At 42.5% G+C, this 19,102-nt stretch overlaps 1 protein-coding gene and 1 long non-coding RNA gene across 3 annotated transcripts in view; both read right to left on the bottom strand.

Annotated features, from left to right (window-relative positions):
• LOC147126519 (uncharacterized) overlaps positions 1 to 10,465 on the bottom strand; it is a 38,127-nt gene extending 27,662 nt beyond the window's left edge. The window contains exons 1-3 of the long non-coding RNA XR_015084634.1: positions 9,983 to 10,465; positions 8,565 to 8,654; positions 5,811 to 5,872 (exon numbers count right to left, since the gene is read on the bottom strand). This is a non-coding gene — a long non-coding RNA (uncharacterized LOC147126519). The remainder of the gene's footprint in view (positions 1 to 5,810; positions 5,873 to 8,564; positions 8,655 to 9,982) is intronic.
• Positions 10,466 to 13,635: 3,170 nt separating this feature from the next.
• On the bottom strand, positions 13,636 to 19,002 carry phlda1 (pleckstrin homology-like domain, family A, member 1). 2 transcript variants are annotated; one of them, XR_015084633.1, is made up of 3 exons: positions 17,836 to 19,002; positions 16,460 to 16,621; positions 13,636 to 15,732 (listed from the first exon to the last, which is right to left on the bottom strand). XR_015084633.1 is itself a non-coding variant. In XM_086021928.1 (2 exons), the coding sequence occupies exon 1, from the start codon at positions 18,384 to 18,386 to the stop codon at positions 17,877 to 17,879; it is 510 nt and encodes a 169-aa protein (XP_085878054.1). In that variant the 5' UTR covers positions 18,387 to 19,002; the 3' UTR covers positions 16,109 to 16,621; positions 17,836 to 17,876. The 2 variants fall into 2 exon arrangements, 1 of the variants encoding a protein (XP_085878054.1); XM_086021928.1 differs by lacking the exon at positions 13,636 to 15,732 and having other exon boundaries at positions 16,109 to 16,621.
• Between the last annotated feature and the right edge of the window lie 100 nt (positions 19,003 to 19,102).

Below are 19,102 nucleotides of genomic sequence, written 5' to 3' on the forward strand. Positions count from 1 at the left end.
AGCAATATTGAGTTGATTTCTTGATGTTGAATTGCCAACTGTAGCTGGAAACCTACACAAATTCTCGGCCTTTTCATTGCCCAGCAATGTTTAAGCAATAGGTCGCACTTGAACGTGAATCCCTCCTGTTGTTCGTAACCCCAATGACCCACTGGTTATTCAAGACACAAGCGCATAAAGTGGAAAAAAAAAAAAAAACACTGAAAACAGAGTGCAGCTGCAGCAGCAGCAGCAGCAGCAGCAGCGGCAGCAGCAGCAGCAGCAGCGGCGGAGGCGGCGGCGGAGGCGGCGGCGGCGGCAGAAGCAGCTGTTGCTCCAAGCATAAATTTTGCATCAAAGTTGTACTGTACACACAATGAGGTCTCTTGTTTCCTGCTGTCTTCTGGAGGCAAACATGGAGTAAATAACATGTTGTCTTGCATTCGTTTACATGAATGCGGGTCTTTCCGAGGCCCACTGTTAAAATTCAAAGACCACTGGCTGATTTTTGAAATACATTCAGTATATAGCGTCACAGAAATCCCAAAATACTGTACATCTCAATCGGCAAAACAACTTCATCACAATTACTGACAAAAAGAGCAGACAAATGTCCCTTTATGAGCGGATATTGTCCGACAGACAATTCACAGTGCATTTGGCTAAGGGCTAATGTCCAGTTGACAATGCTGACCCAGTTTGGCGTGTTGGCGTGCAAAGAGCGTGCACAAAGCCAAGTTTGAGGAGAATGTCATTACAGACTTCATAAAAAGGGAAGGGAAGGGCAGGGAAAGCTACCACACTATACGTACATCACTGCACAACCAGTGCGAACAGGCTGAACTAAAAATACTGTATAAAATCACTGGACAGATATACTTTCACAAACACGCGCACACACACAAGTTCCTAGCTTAGAGCTTGTTTGATCGTAAAGGCCGTTCCCTTTTCTTAAGATTGCTGTCATTGATCAAAATGGCGTGCATTTGAGTTTTTGTCGACTTAAACAAAACTACAAGTATCACATGTAAAAATGAAAAAAAAAAATGTCAGCAAAACTAATGACTATTTGGCCAAAAACAGCACTGTACGGCAGGATTGAATCTCGAAAGACTGATCAGGGTAGCCGACGCTAGCGGGGCGAACCGCTCATTGTGCTTTGAACCGCACAGATGTTTGTTGGCCAGACATTGTGCAGTCCGGCGATGGCAGCAGATGGAAGACGAGTTGCCAAAACATGTAGTGCACAGAGTAGTACAGCTCATTCCACAACAAGTCAACTAATCAGTTTGAGCCCCAATCATAGGCGTGTACCGAATCCTCATCAGTTCTATCATCTCCAATCTTGTCCATCTAAATCTATGATCCATTTGACCCCGCGTTCATGTGTTTGTCTTGGCTCTCCACCCTCAAGCCATTCCGGTTGCTACGTGCAACTGAGCCAGCCCCTCACATTTGTGCACCAGGCATGTACAGCACAGCGTGCTCCAGAAAACGTCACAGCAAACCTTCCACCACTGACGCCTCTGACCTCGTCCTTCTGTCGTCCTATGAACCGTGAGCAGGAAACACGTCTTCCCTGCCTAGACCCTCGCTCTTGACCGACTCCCACCCGACAGCCAGACAAATGACTGTCTGCTGCGTTCAATCAGAGACGGTTAGCGTCGGCAACATGAAGAATTTGCCACACCGGTAAAGCTGAAACCACATCCTCCAAAGTTATTGCCTTCCCTGTAATTCGGCTGCAGGGTGGAGAGGAGTCGGGGGGGTTCCGCCGGGTGGGGGTGGGGGGGGGGGGGGTGTTGAACGGGGGGGGGGGGGGGGGGCGGCGAACGGGGGATTTATTGCAGCCGTGTGTCTGATAAGAAATTAATGAGGGTGATAAAGCAACTGCGGGCCGCCATACTTCCTCTACGATCAAACGGAGAGCAGGATGACGCCACTGAGTCAGAGGGAGCCTTCATCCTCCCTGTGCCGCACACAGCTGTGGCGTCTTGTCTGTTTTGACGTGTGCCTCAGTGAATAAGACATTTGTATTGCTCATGACGGATTTGGAGAGGTACTCATTTAACTGGTTCTTCTTGAAGGCTAATATGTAAAAATGCTTCCTTCCAAAAGGGTTTTGTACTATTGAGCTACACTAGGAAGCCAAATTACAATGCAATTACTGCCTTTGAATAGCGGGCATCCCTTTAGTAGAGCACCTTGCCCCACCCAATAAGTCACCAGGTGCATTATCCACTTAAGATGAAGACTAACTGCCTCCCTCAAATGGACACCTCCCTTTTCCTTCCAGGAAAAGAAAAACATGTTGGAACAGGTCATTATGTCAGATCATAGACACTACTGTTCACACCCGGCGTTAGTTGACACAAATCAACTTCTGAGCCAGTTTGAAATATGTTACTGGCCAAAACAGCAGCACCAAAGCAAGTAAAATGTCTCATGAGTTTCCGGCGCTGTACTGAAGATGATCTTGGCTTATGTGGATGTTTACATTACTGGTAACGCCCCCCCCCCCCCCCGCTTCTGTTCTTGCCATTTTGCATTGCATTATTGTGCGCTATGATATGTATCATATACTAGCAGCCTGTGTGCCTACTTCCATGTGTCTTATACAGTTCAACACATCCTCAATACTCCTACACAATGTCAAAACTGTGCATTATTATCTGTGTAAAGGCAGATTTTTCTTCCCCCCTTATACCTCGTACTGGGTGATAGAGGTTGGCCTAATTAAGTGTCTGGTGACCCTTAATCAATGCTGACCGATTTCGATCACGAAACGGTTTGACAAAAGCTTCTCTATCAGCTCCGCACAGTCACGTTTGCTTCAGTACAGTGAGTGGTGAAATATTGATCGGGGCGAGACCTCAGCTGAAGGCTCTGCAGATAAGGGTAACTAAATGACGGATCGCTCGATAGGATCCCCGAAGAGGCCGTTTAAAACAGCTCTCCGCTGTCTGGTGCCCGCAATGGCCTCGAGGATGTTCGCTCTTATCTATGTGGTATCAAGATGTATCCGTGACTGCGAGGGGGGAAGTGCTTCGACGCCTCAGGGTTATTTTCTCAACCGGGATAGAAATGGGTTCCTCACATATGCCTTCGTGCGCCCCCCCCTCGTCTGTGCCTGTCAAACACTTCAGGCTCACTCGGCCAATGCAAATGCCTGCTTGGTGTTGATTGATAGGGACAGCTGTTGTCGAAACACAAAACGTTTGGGCCCGCACACACATGCTCACACACACACAAAGACTGTTTATAGAGGCTGCAACCAGAGCCTGGTGGCAGATTAACGACTTTACTTTCCAATTAGCCCACTCAGCAGGAGAGGAAATGGCTCTTACTGGCCTTGTGCTTCCTTTCCTCGTTATTTCTGTGTGTATTCCTATACCGGCGCGCGCGTGTCGGCTACCTCTGATCTAATTCGAACTTCAACAGCACCGCGCGCCAGCCAATTGCCTTCACTTCCTGTTGGCGTAAAGAGTCTTCCTGCAAGACGTTTGAGGCGTAGGTTTGCCCCGTGACTTCCAGATGCACGTTGGTGTTTTTAGTTTTGCTAGTTTCATTGCAAACCTTGTATAAACCTGGCCTAAAATAAATAAATATCTATATATATCTATATCGATCTATATATCTATATATCTATATCTACATCTATATATATCTATATATATATATATATATATATCTATATATATATATATATATCTATATCTATATATATATATATCTATATCTATATATATATATATATATATATATATATATATATATATATATATATATATATATCAGTTTTGATAATAAAAGGCAGATGTTAGGTTGATGGCATACACTGCATAGAACTGCACAGACAAGATTTCCATTTAATCAATGGTGTTCCCCGAGAATCACTCCAAGGGCCTATTCATATTTACTCATATGCTTATTTTACATCAGATTTTCGGAAATAGTATATCAATGATGGGCTAATGACACACATGTACAAAGTAGATTACCGGTGTTTCACATCCCACTCACCAAAACATTATAGCATCGCATCATTACGACAGACATCGCCAATTTCATTGAGCCAAAGTTGGAGTCAAGTAACTCACTTGAGAAATTTTGGACACATTTTGAGCGGTGTTGTCTCATGGTGTGAAAATAAATGTTGGTTCTCTAATGTCTAGTCTTCCTTAACAGACACGCCGTCATAAATTACGCAGGACTTTGCGGTTTCCTATGCTCGCACATTACTCACTCCACTGCCTTCCACTGGCCCATAATATTGCTGCCGATTCATGGGAACAACGACCATGTCATTTCAATCCCAGATTGAGTCCCCTGGCCTCCTGCACACTGTTGCATTCAATACAGCTGTTCTCAGAAAGCCCAGTCTGCATGTTGAAAAGATTAGACGTGTTGAGGTCGACGGACGGCTGTTTGTTCATGCGTACAAAGCATTCCTCTCTTGCCTGACAGTATTAGACGGTACGTTGCCAACAACTCATAGAAACAAGCTCTGACTTGATGAAAATGTTTGCGCGATTCAGTTTACGGTTCTTTCCATATCTAATGAGCTAGAGGGACCAATGCATTTGGCGATGACACGAACAGGGGCAGGGGATGCTATATGTAAATGTCCTTACTAAAAATAAGGGGAATCCCAGATGCCGAAAAGGGAGTGTGAGCTAATACTGGCGGACCGCGTCCTTCAATGCAATGCGGACCACGGGAGCGACGTTTCCGTCCGGTGGCCTGCAATATGTACGTGTGACAACCAGGATCTCCTGCTGACCAGGAACACTGGCTATGACCTCACTCACGCTGTCATATTTATGGCGGCATGGGTGATGCCGGAGGCCCTGAGGATCAACACATTGGTGGGTGGTCTCATTCTTTGTCAGATGCTAATACTAGAAAGGTCTGTGCTTGTTTGTTTGCTCGTGTGCCAGCCGGATTACACCAAAATTAGAAGAATAGGATTTGGCAGAGGTTCTTTCATTTACTCTTGCAACCCGAACTTCACTTTACACCCCATGACGCCACATACGTTGTCCAGCGAGTGTTGGAATAATCCAATCAAAACCTCCATCCTTTCTTTGCCGAGCGGACGGACACACAGTCCGCTCGACCGTATTCACTCGAGCTCCAGACTCATTACTCGCCCCTTGGTTGCCACAGCAACCATTGGCAATGGAAAAACACTAATGAAGCATGCAGGAACGTTATCATGCCACGCTTCGAGCCTGCCGAAAACTAAAATGAAGAAAATAATTTGACGACGTGATGTTTGTTTGTTATTGAGAATTTGAGAAAAAGTTGCTTCACACTTTGCCCCCGCTCGATACTGTCTTGAGTTGCTCTTTGCAGCTCATTGTGCTCACGGAGGGACCAAGAAAGGACTAGTTTCACGGAGACATATTATGGGACATTGGGGGGCCAATTTACATATCAACTACCCAAACACCAAGTTTCCACACCCATGACATAATCACCCAGGCTGGGTTCAGGTGATGGGACACTACACAGACTGTAGCATCTATACAGTAGATACACTCACCGGACAATGTTTGGGATGCTCTGAATCCGGAAAAGTGTGTTTTTAAGCATGTCAATTAAGACTAAAACATTTATAATTGCTTCAACAACAAAAAAAAGTCATTATAATATTTATGAGACGTTCGGAGTCCCTGGAAAGTCTGCCCTCGACATGTATGCATCAGTATCAGAGATCCAGTACAAGAATAGTACCGCAATGAAATCATTGAAGCATAACTGGACATTTTGTGATGCAATTCTTGTATTGGTTTCCATTATATTGAGAAGATGTACTGACAAATCACCTGCTTCCTGGTTGTCATGGAGAAGTGGCCAAGATTCGGCTTTAGCAAGTCCTCAAGTTGACCTACAGGAGCACAGAGACCCCAATTAGTCCCCCCAATATATATTGTGTTCCCCTGGGCTTGCGGCCACCCTGTGCCAAATTAAAATGAGCTCTTCCAAGAGGAGGTTCGTAACAACCTTTCCCCCCCAAAAAACATTATGCCTCCGCCCTACTTGCGCTGGTTGCAGAGGCATGGAAACGTCTGCACGAGGCCGGAGTTAATGATTTATTCAGTGGGGTAAATTGCGAGATGGCGCTCTGTGTTTTGCTGAGGAGCTGAATTCAAAAGCAATTTTTTTTTGTTTTTTTTAATGTGCAGAAGGATTTTCAGGAGATGAGGGGAGGACACGCTTCTATATTGCTGCACCTCTCGCTCCGCAAATTGATGCTGTTTGGGAGGGGTTCTCACTGTGAAGATTGGGCCTGAATCCTCTGCTTTTAAATCGTGGCATTTATCAATGATTGTTTTTTTTTTTTGCTTGTTTTTTCTTTAAATATCCGGAGTCTTGGCGGAGAACAGGTGCAATTAATGCCAAGAAAATAGCATCAATCTTATCTCGTGTCTTATAGGAATATCATGCATTACTTATCAATCATGCTCACGTTCTTAAATATTTTCTAATCAAAAACACAAGACCAGCCATAAGATAAGGTGAGGAAAATACGACAACAACATTATATGCAGTCAAATCATTCAGGTCACTTTTTTCCCCCCCATAGGTCACTATTGCACACTTAAGATTTTGCAGGTGTTGTTGACTGACATCCACCGTAAAATGGCCTTAAGATTTTAATGGTTGATGCCAAAATGCAAACGCGTTTGGTGTATTGCGCAGTCAAAGAGGTTTTTGGTGCCCACTGAAAACTTTTGGTTAATGTGGGGGTGGATGTGGACCCAAACGCTATGAACTTCACACGTAAACCAACCCAGGTGGTGACAGTCCCCGCGTTTCAATTAACTTCACCTATCCGTTGCGCTTTTGATTCTGGATGAGTCACTGTGCAAGGCTGCGGAACATCCATAATGCTGACAGTATCACCAGAGACGGGGGGGGGGGGGGGGGGGACGGGGGGGGGGCACGCCTATACCTGTCTGTGTGACGGGCGTTTGATTATTACAAGGTGGTTATGAAATTTCGGCTGGGGCAGCATCACACAATTACAAGAGGAGAAAGTGATGAAGTGTGTTCCGATTCCAGGGTGACATTGAACAAAGCCTCTCTATCCTTTTTTTGTCCCCCCCCCCAATCCTCCAGTCATCACTTCCCTCTTATCATGCCGCACTCCATCCCATCTGTGAGGGTCTCGGACGCCTGGTGGCAAGTCCATGTCCGACACTCTCGCTCGCAAGTGCCACAATTATTTTTCCCGCGAACGAGAGCCGTGCTGAAGGATTTTCAGGGATGGGGGAGGAAATTACAGGAAGACAACAGATGAGATAAACGGATCAAGAAGTGGATAAGAGCAAGACGAAAATCAGAGAAAGAACACAGGGACTAAACAGAGGAAGTAAGCAAAGACCAGACCTGTGTCAGGTGGAAACAAATGAAAGGAAAAGGATGAAATCTCCAATAGATTGCACATTTTAATATCAATGTGTCTGCTGCACGATATTACAATTCCGATAACTCACTAGGATTGTTTTTCTTGTACTACACGCGCTGACATTTAGTTTACAGGTGCAGTAAGTTGTTTGCTCGTCCCCCCCGATGGGAATTAACATCACACAGCAGATCCTTTGTAACACCTTTTCAATATTTACCCGTCAAGGAGACGCTTGCAGTTGAACAAATAAACACCCTACAACAAAAGGGAAAGGGGCAGACCAAAATGTCCACAAAAGACTAACATTGTGGTTTTTCCAACACTCTCGTGGACATCTGCACTTAAAAAAAAATACATTCTTAAAAGACATATATTTGCACTGGATATAAAAAGTTGACACACCCTTGAAAAAAAAAAAAAAGAGACCAAGATAAAAAGAAATAAACATTTTTTTCCACCCTATAACCTTACGACTGATATATTTTTTTAGGTAGGTAGGTTAGGTAAGAATAAACTACTAAAATGTGGTTGCACAAGTGCGCACACCCGTAAATAGTATAGGATTTAGCGGTGTTCAGAATGAACCAATCACAATCAAAATCATGTTAAATGGGAATCAGCGCACAACTGCCACCATTTAAAGTTCTCTGATTAATCTAAAATAAATTTCAGCGCCTCCAGTAGGCTTTTCTTCAGCCGGAATTGGAGCCTTAGACAAGGTACAAGGATTTTTTAACAGTTCTACATGCAGTAGCAGTCAGTGTTAGCACAAGACCTTCAGGCTTCAGCTAAAAAGCCAAACATGTCTACTTGAACAGCTGAAATTCATTCAGGGTTTATCAAAGGCACTTTGCAGGTTGGCAGGTCTGTGCTGATGTCCATTGTATGTGTTTAAATGTGATTGGCCACTTATTCCAATTATAAGAGGGTGTGCACATTTGTGCAACCACATTGTCGATTATTTTTATTTCCAAAAGACAAATCTTTTTCTTTCCAATTGAGTTGAGTCACATTAACGGGGCAAAAGGTTTGAAATGATACTCTGTATCTTGGTCTCACTTTTGACACCACACAAACCTAACACTTGAACAGCGGTGTGTAGCCATGTTTCTGTTTTATTATATGCGTGACATTTCCCATTCACCTCATACACTCGTTATGAGCCTACCTATGCGCAGCTCAGATGCTGACTCAGTGTTGCCCACACACTTTCCCGCAAAGTGAAGTGGGCGTCCTGGGGACATGCAAAACACCCCACCTGATGGAAAAAGGCAATAAAGATCATCTGTCATACAAGGAGATGGATTAGAAAAATGTCAAGTGTGTTGCCGCTGCTCTGCAATAACAAAAGGCTGCAATTTCCAACAAATGTCAGGTCAGCTACAATTGCCATATGCGTCATATAACTTGAAAGGACATGTAAAAGCACAATCCATTATTTGTACAGTGTCTTAGAGTATGAAAATGCTTCTAACTTGAGCACAGATGAGATTGCACTTGATCTTTGTTTGTATGATATTCTAATTGTGCCTAAATAGTTTTTTCCATTGAAAAAAAAAAAAAACATAGTCCTGCACCTCTGTCAAAATTAACAGGTTTAATGTTTTGTGTGACATTTCACTATTCATTCCCAAAACATTGAATGTATGAAATGTAATGTAATCTCAACTAATAATGAACCAACTATTTGATAACAAGGAAAACAAACATATGTGTGTAGAGACAGAGAGGTAGAGAGAGAGAGAGAGAGAAAGAGAAAGAGAAAGAGAAAGAGAAAGAGAAAGAGAAAGAGAGAGAGAGAGAGAGAGAGAGAGAGAGAGAGAGAGAGAGAGAGAGAGAGAGAGAGTTATATATTTTAGGGGCGTTGTATTATTTACAATGATCATTTAACAAATTATTGAATGGGGTCAATTCATTTCAATTTTAAATTCAATTATTTTAATGAATAATTCAATCTCATTTTGCAATGTTATTATTCCAAATGAAGGTAATTCTAATTGATTAATAAATTACCTAGTAAAATATAACACTGGCACATAATTTACATGTTTTAAATTAAATATCCTACAATAGATAAATCAACAGATTATTTAATTAGCTTTCAACCAATTATAGGTAGAAAATATCTAAATGAATGTCTCAACCATTACAGGACTCTTGATAATTTAACCCCTGATCTGCATCTTGTTGCAATCACGCAAAGGGACAAACAAATACTACAACAAAGAGGTAGACGTGTTTTAAAAGGTTAGTAATAAATAAAAATTCTGTCATTAATCAAAGTAATGGTAGCATAATGAAAAAAAACTATGTAATCATTTTAACAAGGTGCTAGCCAATTCTGATCTGAGTGATTTGTACATCTACTGTTGCCTTTCTGGTGAACTTTATTGGCATTCAAATGATACAAACACAATATATTATAATTTAGCTCGCTTTTCTCTATTCCCAAAAGATATATTTTGAGAATTAGGTGTTAAATACACACGTTTTTCACTAGCAAGTGGCTAATGCCACTAAGCTAGCTAAAAATGGTACCGGGGTATTTCGGAAGGTAAAACCACTATGAGAACAAAGAAAACTTACTTTTCGTTGTCCAGGCGAGGCTAGAGGTTTTTTTGGATGTCTGAGTGCTTTTGTTTGTCTCTGTGTTTTGCTGGAACTGCGTGTCTTATTGTTATTGTTGTCTTTTTCCATGGTGTTTTTTATTTTTTTGTTTTTTACAGTAGGTTTGCGAATGGTGACTTTCTGGCTCATTAGAGAAAGCTGCGCAGTCCCGCCTTCTTCAAAATCAACCAATCATCTGTGCCCCCACCCACCTCCGTTTAGCTCTTTTTTTTTTTTTAAGAATACAATTCATTGCTGTAAAAATATCGTACAGTAACGCTATCGGTGTATGATAAAGTTATAAACTCGTTTTTATAAACAAGTGTTTCATTAAAAAGTCTAAAACACATTCTGTATGATAAGGTATAGGCCTACTCTAGGCAGGATTTCCATTTATTTTATTGTACTGTATTCGAATTTTTAAAATTAGTGTACTGTGCATGGCTTTAATATAAGGTAGGCCAAAAGTAGATACTGTACACACTTTTTAAATTAACTTACAGAGGAGGAAGGAAGGAAGGGAGGGTGGGAGGAAGGGAGGAAGGAAGGAAGGAAGGAAGGAAGGAAGGAAGGAAGGAAGGAAGGAAGGAAGGGAGGGAGGGAGGGAGGGAGGGAGGGAGGAAGGGAGGGAGGAAGGAAGGAAGGAAGGGAGGAAGGAAGGAAGGAAGGAAGGAAGGAAGGAAGGAAGGAAGGAAGGGAGGAAGGAAGGAAGGGAGGAAGGAAGGGAGGAAGGAAGGAAGGAAGGAAGGCACTCACTTGCACTTTTCGGGTCCCTCCACTAGCACACTCAAACCCACACCAGGACTTGAAACCTTAACATTGGCTTTAAAACCCAGAAACCTTAAGGAATGTAAAGATTTTGATGCACGGGTTAATTTTACCTTCTGCGTTCTAGATGAAGAGCATTTATTTGTTCTGCATGTCACTGTACGTCGCTGTCATAGATGAACATGAACAAGTGGATAACTTGTCATAGTCGCAGCCTGGACACTTTCCTGTGTATATTTCCGTGTACTCACATTATCGTCCAACCTGTTGTTTAAGCATGAAAAAAACACTAAGAACTCACTGGCCTGAAGGGATTTAAATGCCAATCATCATCCCATTTAATGTGTAATCTTAAATGGACAAGAAGTCAGAGATACCGCAAACAAAATTGTGAGGAAAAAAAATAATTTCTTTTGGTGAAATGAAAACATTAAATAATAAGAGAAGAGATAAGAGAAGGCCCAAGTGTTTTTACACACAAAGCAGCCGGCAGCCAGCCATTCTTATTTGCATTACTGTACCCACTGTTTGGCTCTTGGGGGAAGATAATCCTGTTGTTACAATGGCGTTATCGCACACGAAAAGAGGAAGTGAGCATTTCACACTAACAAAAAGGGAGGCCGGCAACTGGCGAGGAGACAGCTGTGACCTTGAGGGAGGGGAAGGCAGGTGGGTTGGGGACGTTTTGGCTACGCCACACTGTCATTATCACCGGCAGACATTGTGTCACCTATGGGTGTGCAGCCGTTAGTGTCTTTCCTTGTTTGCAGATGAAACCGCTTGCACGTCCAACATGTGTGTGTGTGTGTGTGTGTGTGTGTGTACAACAAAAACACCACCAAACTGTCTCTGTGCAAGAGGGCCTGAGGGCTGGGCAAATATCTACACCCTGTCTACAATGAAGGGGTTTTTTTTGGTGGTGATGGGGGGGGCGGGGGTGTTGTACAATATAGTTAGCTAGTTAGCAAGCTCAGGTATTTCAACTAGTGGGCCTGCATAGAACATATTCTGTAAAAAATATGTTTGGGTTGACTTCACCTTTAAATGCACTGCCCTGGATTTCAAAGTCAAGTTTCAACCAGTGCATTATGCCACAGTTTAAACCGTGAATTCAGTTATTCTTTCACATAACGCTAGAGGGAGCCTTTGTAGCACCAGTGCTGGTAGTGCCACACTTTGAGAATCACTGATTTCAAATACGCAACATTTATATGCATCCAAGCAGATGGCAAGGAAACACTTCTGCAATTCAATACACCATTCCACCGTATAGCCAGCTTGCTAATGGCTAATTACCTGAAATATAAGTGCCGAATCGGCGTTTAGAAAGGCAGCATGGTATACGGTACTATCCACTCCACTGTCATTATCACTTGGCCCCGATTATAATGGCTTATAGCTGTCTAAAATAATACGATGAAGAAAATAATATTAACTATAGTTTCATGCACATGCATCATGGTTGTCACGTTTGAACAATCTGTTGAGCCAGATGCCCTACAATAGTAGTTCTCTTGACTTTTATTTATTCATATTTTGTGAGAAACAAAAGCCCCTGATGGTAGCGTATGATGTGCCATTACCGTGATTATAGCGGCGGTGGTGATTTGGACTTGTGATCATAATGAGTTCCATTCAAGAAGTGCTGCCTAATTTATAATACAGAGTTACGCATCGGCAGGCTTTGTGAGCATCTTCTGACAGCGTGAAGTAGCAGGTGGCGGCACATTATGAAGAAGTTTGATCAAGGGTTTTCCCTTGATCCAAAAGAAAAAAAAAAAAGTGACGGCTGGATGAAATCTCATTTCAAGCCACTTCCGATTGCTTCTCGAGATTGACGCACTCAGATTGGTTATAAGACATAATGGTTCAATAGTCTATGGGTTATGAGTTTGTATGTATATGCATGCGTGCATGAGCTTGTTTATTGTCACCTTTTTTTTTCTTTTTTTCCCACTTCTGTGGGCCACCATATTTTCAAGCTCGCGTATAGTCATGCACGGATATACGCTTCCAATAGGGATCAATATGCATCCAAAGGGTCCCCTGTGCTGTCGTCTTCATAATTCAGAATCAGATAAACTTCATAAACATGAGTGTGGTACTGGCAAGAAAAATCAATGACACACTGTATGACCATGTCAGTGCATCCATCCCGTTAGTCTGAGGGGGTCATTAGGGACATAATTAAGCATGACTTCACATGCACTACTGAAACACTCTCCCGCTACTCAAATGCTCTCAGAAACTCCTGGAAGATTCACACTAGTGAATTTTTTTTCTTCACTCACTATTGAAACGCTCAGACAACGATACTGACGTTTTGTTCACATACATTACTAAAATGCTTTCTTAAAATGCATTTCAATACATTACACAAGTGTATTTCAGAATGATGTGTTAGTACTTAAATCGTGAATGTGGAAGGATTTCAGTTGTGTGAATGAGAGAGGATGAGTAGTGTTCGAGAGAGTTTCGGGAGTGTTTGAGAGGTAATTCTGAATTACATCCCTGACGAGCCGGCTCCTCTTCCCTCACTGGCTCAAATCACAAAGAGTTGGCCGTGGCGAGGAATACGTTGGCGGTCAGCGGACATGCCAAGACTCGCAAACCTGTCGACAACAGCTGACGCTCAAAAGAGTTCATCAAAGGCGGGACTCTGCCGCCTCGTTTTTGAAATGGGATGTCAACAGCAGCACAGTGTAACTTCATCATGTCCTCCACTCAACTTTAGTTGCCTCATCCAAGGAGAATTGCGGCAAATAAATAAACCATCTTCGTGCCTTAAACGTTGTATATGACATTTAACTTTCATTTATAAACAATACAGAGTGTAATTTCAATTTCTGACACTGGTCAGCATATTTGGTTCTGCAATGCTTTAATAGAGATTTTATTGCACCGTGTACAGATTAAAGACAAACCAATGCCTGGTAGAGTGAAGCAGCCCCAAAACCTAACTAAGTCGGTGTTTTCTTTTTTGTGGTTGTCAACATAGGGCTTGTTATGCAACCAAAACGACACCAAAAAGCACTTAAGTACAAATGCGTAAGAGGTGATGATTCAAGTCAGGCGTTGAGTATTAGAAGTGACAAGATGGGCCAGCCGGCAGCCACGAAGCCTACGCGTGTCACCAAGGATGTCGTCACCACGTGCCGCGTTTAATCGAATTAGCCCGGATTCACAAGCTTTTTGACACGACACACCGGTGGCGCTTCATCCGAGCGGCAACAACTGGCTGAGAAACCCGATCCCACACGCTACTTTTAGACTCGGAAATGAGGTGGGCTGCAAAACATGAAAGCAGAGACTGCGCTGACCCGAATGAACTAGCTCAGAAAAACGAAACATGAGCGCAGTTACCTCTTTATACATATATATATATTTTTTTTTTAATGGAATGTATCATTTGGAGGTATGAAAATAGATTCTGAAGTAAAAGAAAACAGACGGGAGCAGAGAGGCATGTCAGGAGGGTGCAGCGAAGGCGAGATAAAGGGCAGAGCTGTTACGCTGCGTGAGGGAGATGACAACAACACAGAGGCATGTGTTAATTCGGCCGCCATACACTCTCGAAAAGCGCTCACACGATCAACACGAGCCACTGGGAAATCAACACATAGCCACCTTGTGAAGTAAGGCCGTTGGAAATTGCTGCCAATCATGACACACATCCCTAAACAACTTGAATAAATAAGGGTTGATACCTTGCAGATGAAACATGTAAAGGTTTAGAAATTGTTCTTAACCAACTGTCACTTGTGGTTTTGGACTGTTTAGGATGCGATATACTGAAAAAAGAAAATAATCAAGAATCTATGAGGACAAAATGTCTTAAATTCGTTAAAATTCAGGATAGAGATCCTGCACTATTTTAAATCTCAAAAACAGGAGATTTGAACAGATCCAATGAAAACATTCATCAGTAATCCCTCCTTTGTAAACTGTGACAGTCATAGTGGAATGGTGAGAGCATAACAAATAGTGAGCCCACATTTGGTTATATTGCATTGCTCGGTAATTATATTTAATACATGAAGTTTCAAAAAGGTAGAGGCCCACAACCGGGTAAAACAACAACAGCTTGGGCTTGCAAAATAGTGAGTCCAATTGGTCCAGATTGTTTTTGTTTTTTTAACTAGCAATGCCCATTGGGCAGTCGGCAAAGTTTTCTTTTTTTAATAGCCATAACATTATTTGTTGTTATTTGTATAAAAAAAAAAAAAAATTAAACCTGGATATACGGTTTTAGATCGAGAAAATGTAATGTGAATAGGGTACAATTCAAAATGTCACCCTTGCCACTGGTAGGGTGCAATAGGTTGATTTTTGCTTTTCTTTTCCATTAGAATGGAAGGAACACAAAGAGCGTACCAAATAGTGAGTCCACATTTAATTGTATTACCTCGTTTTGAAAAAAAAAAAAAAAAGGGTTGAAATTAGCTTGACCTTGCCAAACAGTGAGCCAATAAGTTGTACACTATCAAAAAAATGTTTAAGCTATTTTAGTAAGTGTAAAATGCCATCATCAAGGCACCCATATTGTAAAATGGCACCCATCACTGCACTTGGCTAAAATTTATCACACAAAATGCCCACATGGTCTTTAACATAAACTTATGAGAACCTGTGTCAACCATTGTACAGATTTACGGGGCCATATTAGCACGTTGCTAACGACGGGAAAAGCGCAAGTGAAATGCTAAATGCAGGAGAGTGTAGGTTAGTGCCAGGCTATAACGCTACAAACAAGACAAGAAATTATTAACACATGGAAACAGTTAACTCACATTACGTTTGACTCTTGTGAAGGGTTTTTTTTTTTTTATCAGATGAGCTAACAGGCTTACTGCTAGCATCAGAGCTCGGCCATGTTGCATGTGTGTGCAGGCGTTAATAAATAAAATGGCTGCGCCTTCTATCAGATATGATCACGTCGCTGCTCACCTCCCTCTCTGTACCTGTAACATAATAGACAGTTCATACAATAAGATCAAACTTAAGACTTCCATACAGGCTAGCGTTGCTAATTATCCCGTTCATGAAAGGGGAAGTCAACCCAAACATATTTTTTTCAAGAATATGTTCTATGCAGTCCCTCTAGTTGAAACACGGCATTCTGATTAATATTGCGTTTGAGGAATATGAGCTAAGTAGCACGATCCACTCGTTTTTAGCCATCTCGGGGGCGGCCATTTTGTCACTTCTGTCGACTGAAAATGATATCGCAGATGCTCAGGGCTCAGATAACGACAAGTCATAGCTCAGCTTCGGAGAACAGGTGAGCTGTGATTGGTCGTTACCTGAGCCGTGAGTACTGCGATGTCATTTTCAGTCGATAGAAGTCACAAAATGGCCGCCCCCGGAGATGTCTAAAACCGGGTGCATTAACTCTTATTCCACAAACGCAATATTTATCAGACTGCCCTGTTCCAACCAGTGGGCCCGCATAGAACATGTTCTTGAAAAAAAAATGGTTTGGGTTGAATTCCTCTTTAAAACAAGCACAATTGCGACTGGAAATGAATCTTTGGTTCAATGATGCCGACCTATCCACTAATAAGACAAAGACAGTACAAATAAAGGCTTATTTCCAATAATGGATTTCCCGTTGAACACACTCATAGAAAAAATATATACACGTCTAATAAATAACTACACGGACCACCGCACTTTTTGTTTTCTCACATGCTTTTTCTTTAGTCCATGAGTCTTTAGTGGAGGAAGTCCGTGTGATGGGGAAAAGGAGTTCGGTGGAAACATGGGTCAGGGTGGGAGACTTGTCCTGGAGAATTGGTTCTCATGCGGCAGGGGTGGGAGTCGATATACATCGTCCAGTGTCCAATTAACCTGTGAACAGAATCAATTAGACACGCTGCTTCAAATTCGATTGAAAAGTCACCTAACACGTGCACTCCATTAACCAGTTCAATTGTCTAGACTAAAGGGTTCCCAAACCGTGGCTAGTGGGACTGCTTTTAATCAGGCTAATGGGTGAATGTGCACTTCAGTTTCTTTGGTTTATGCACATTAGATGGCGTTCCAACTAAATTCCTAGTTCGGTGAAAATTCAAAAGGAAGTGTTAAAAAGTGAGATTAAATGGCTGTATAGTCAGCTAGTAAGTAAGTAGCTGTATAGATGACTGACAAATAAAGGTGAATTGAATCCATCTGAAGACAGCAGCAGAAAGACTCAGATGAAACTAATGTGCATATGTGTAGTCTTTGCATAAGACTGTTTCAAAAAAGTGCAATATTACATTATAAACAGCGTAGTCTGTGGCTCGACAAATTCTCCGAATAAGAAAATCCAAGGAACGCCGAGTATTTGTTTTAGCTATCAATCTATTTACTAGAACAGCACTTCTCAAACTTTTACACCAAGTTCCACCTAACAAAATTCTTGGGATCTCCGAGGTCCACCATCATACCCTAACATTTAAAATCATGGCGTAGTCAGCCTAAATTTCATCATAAATGAGATGTTTTTTATCCCCCCAAGTTGTACATTTCAGGTTTGGAAACACTTTCCATTCACTACCATGAGTTCTTCAAAATGTGAAAAACACTTCCCCATTTTTTTTTCATTTTCTTATTTCTACATGAATCATGTTTCTGCGTTACAGACGGCACATTAAAGTGAAAATTAAAAAACTTATATTAACAATATATTTTAAGCCACAGTAACAGTATACCCACTCTGAACATTAACACTGCCCTTAACTATAGGAACAGAAAAACTAATTATGATCCAATTAGTAGTGGTAGAAGTATCGACAATAAACTCTGTGAATGTCTATTCATCAGTCCATCTATGGTACTATAGAATGTGGTCATAGCTTCACCAAAACTAAGAACAATGGGGACTTCCAAGGAGATAGTATTCTTGACAACAGTATTATATAATGTACTCCACCATGTTTCCGTTTTAGGTGGTCAACAGCCAGGGACTTCCAACAGAGGCGAGGACCCCGTCCAATTCACACGGGGATTCCCCAGGCCGTCCCCAGAACACCCACCACTCCCATCACAACAATCACCCCGTCTTCCGGCGCCCCTCTTACCGCAATCGCCGCTCGAATGTCCGGCGGACGCGCCGGGCAGGTCACGCCACGTTGGGCGAGCTCCGCAGCGTCTTGTGGCTCTGTCCGGGCATGTGCACGACGAGCAGCTGCTGCTTCTGCCGGGTAGACTTGACCGCCAGGATGGCCTGGCGGTTCTTGTACTGGACCATCTGCAGGGTGATCTCAGCGTTCCAGCCCTCGTCCTGCGGGCACCTGAAGTCGATCTCCTTCCCCTCGGACATGACCACTGTGAAGTAGACGTACTTGCCCTTGCGCTCCACGCAGTCCACGGTCTTCATGTTGGCGAAGTGGAGCTCCTTGACTTTGCCTGCGTCTTCTCCGCGGTGGTGGTGGTGGTGGTGGTGGTGGTGGTGGTGGTGCGGTTGCGGCGGTTGCTGCTGTTGCGGGTGGTGATCGTGCTGCTTGGGCGGCAGTAGCAGCACGCCGTCCTCGGTCAGGACGCACAGCTTCTTCTTCCACAGCTGCAGAAGGCCGTCGCTCCTCTTCTCCAGCACGCCTTCCTTGAACACCTTCCTGCCGTTTTCCAACATGCTCACTCCGAGCTTGCCACCTTTGTTTTTCCTTCCTGGAGAGAGGGCACAGACGCGGAGGTCTACCCCGGAGAGGGCGAATGCATACGGGACGCGCGGCTGGCGGGTGTCGGGTCGGTTGTGGTAGAAGTGGAGGTCGGTTGTGCTCGACTGGATGACTGAGACGGGCGGGGGAGGTGTTTAAACCGCCCACACGAGAGAGACCCAACCTACTACAAAAAAACAGAAACAAAAATTATATGGAGACAGCCAGAAATACACGTGGGTCACTTTAATAGGTACACCTACTCTTGTCTAGTAAGGTCTTTCAATTTAGCCATTTTTTTCCACTAAACTTGTTTTTCTAATTCACCTCTTTACATAATTGGGTTAATGCTTTATTATAATTACAAAGAATAGTGAACCAATGTACATATATTTCATTAAGGTAAGATTTAAAAAATATATAATTTATTATTGGACTATGACATTAAAAGCCAATTGTTTTGGACCTCAATGCTTTTGTTTATAATAAACATAGCTACGTTATTGAAATAGATTTGTTTTGCATTATAAACTTCAAACTTGCATTACCACAAAACATTAAACAATTTATATCCAATGGTATCCAGCGCATCTGTAATGTTCCGGTACGCTTATTTATATCTCCATCACTGCCATTTTTTTTTTCTTAAAATCAAGTTCATGTAGCTTTATATAAAAGGCAAAAGCGCCCT

Source organism: Filicampus tigris, chromosome 22, assembly GCF_054856515.1.
Source record: "Filicampus tigris isolate MCC_2025a chromosome 22, RoL_Ftig_1.0, whole genome shotgun sequence".
Taxonomy (NCBI): domain Eukaryota; kingdom Metazoa; phylum Chordata; class Actinopteri; order Syngnathiformes; family Syngnathidae; genus Filicampus; species Filicampus tigris.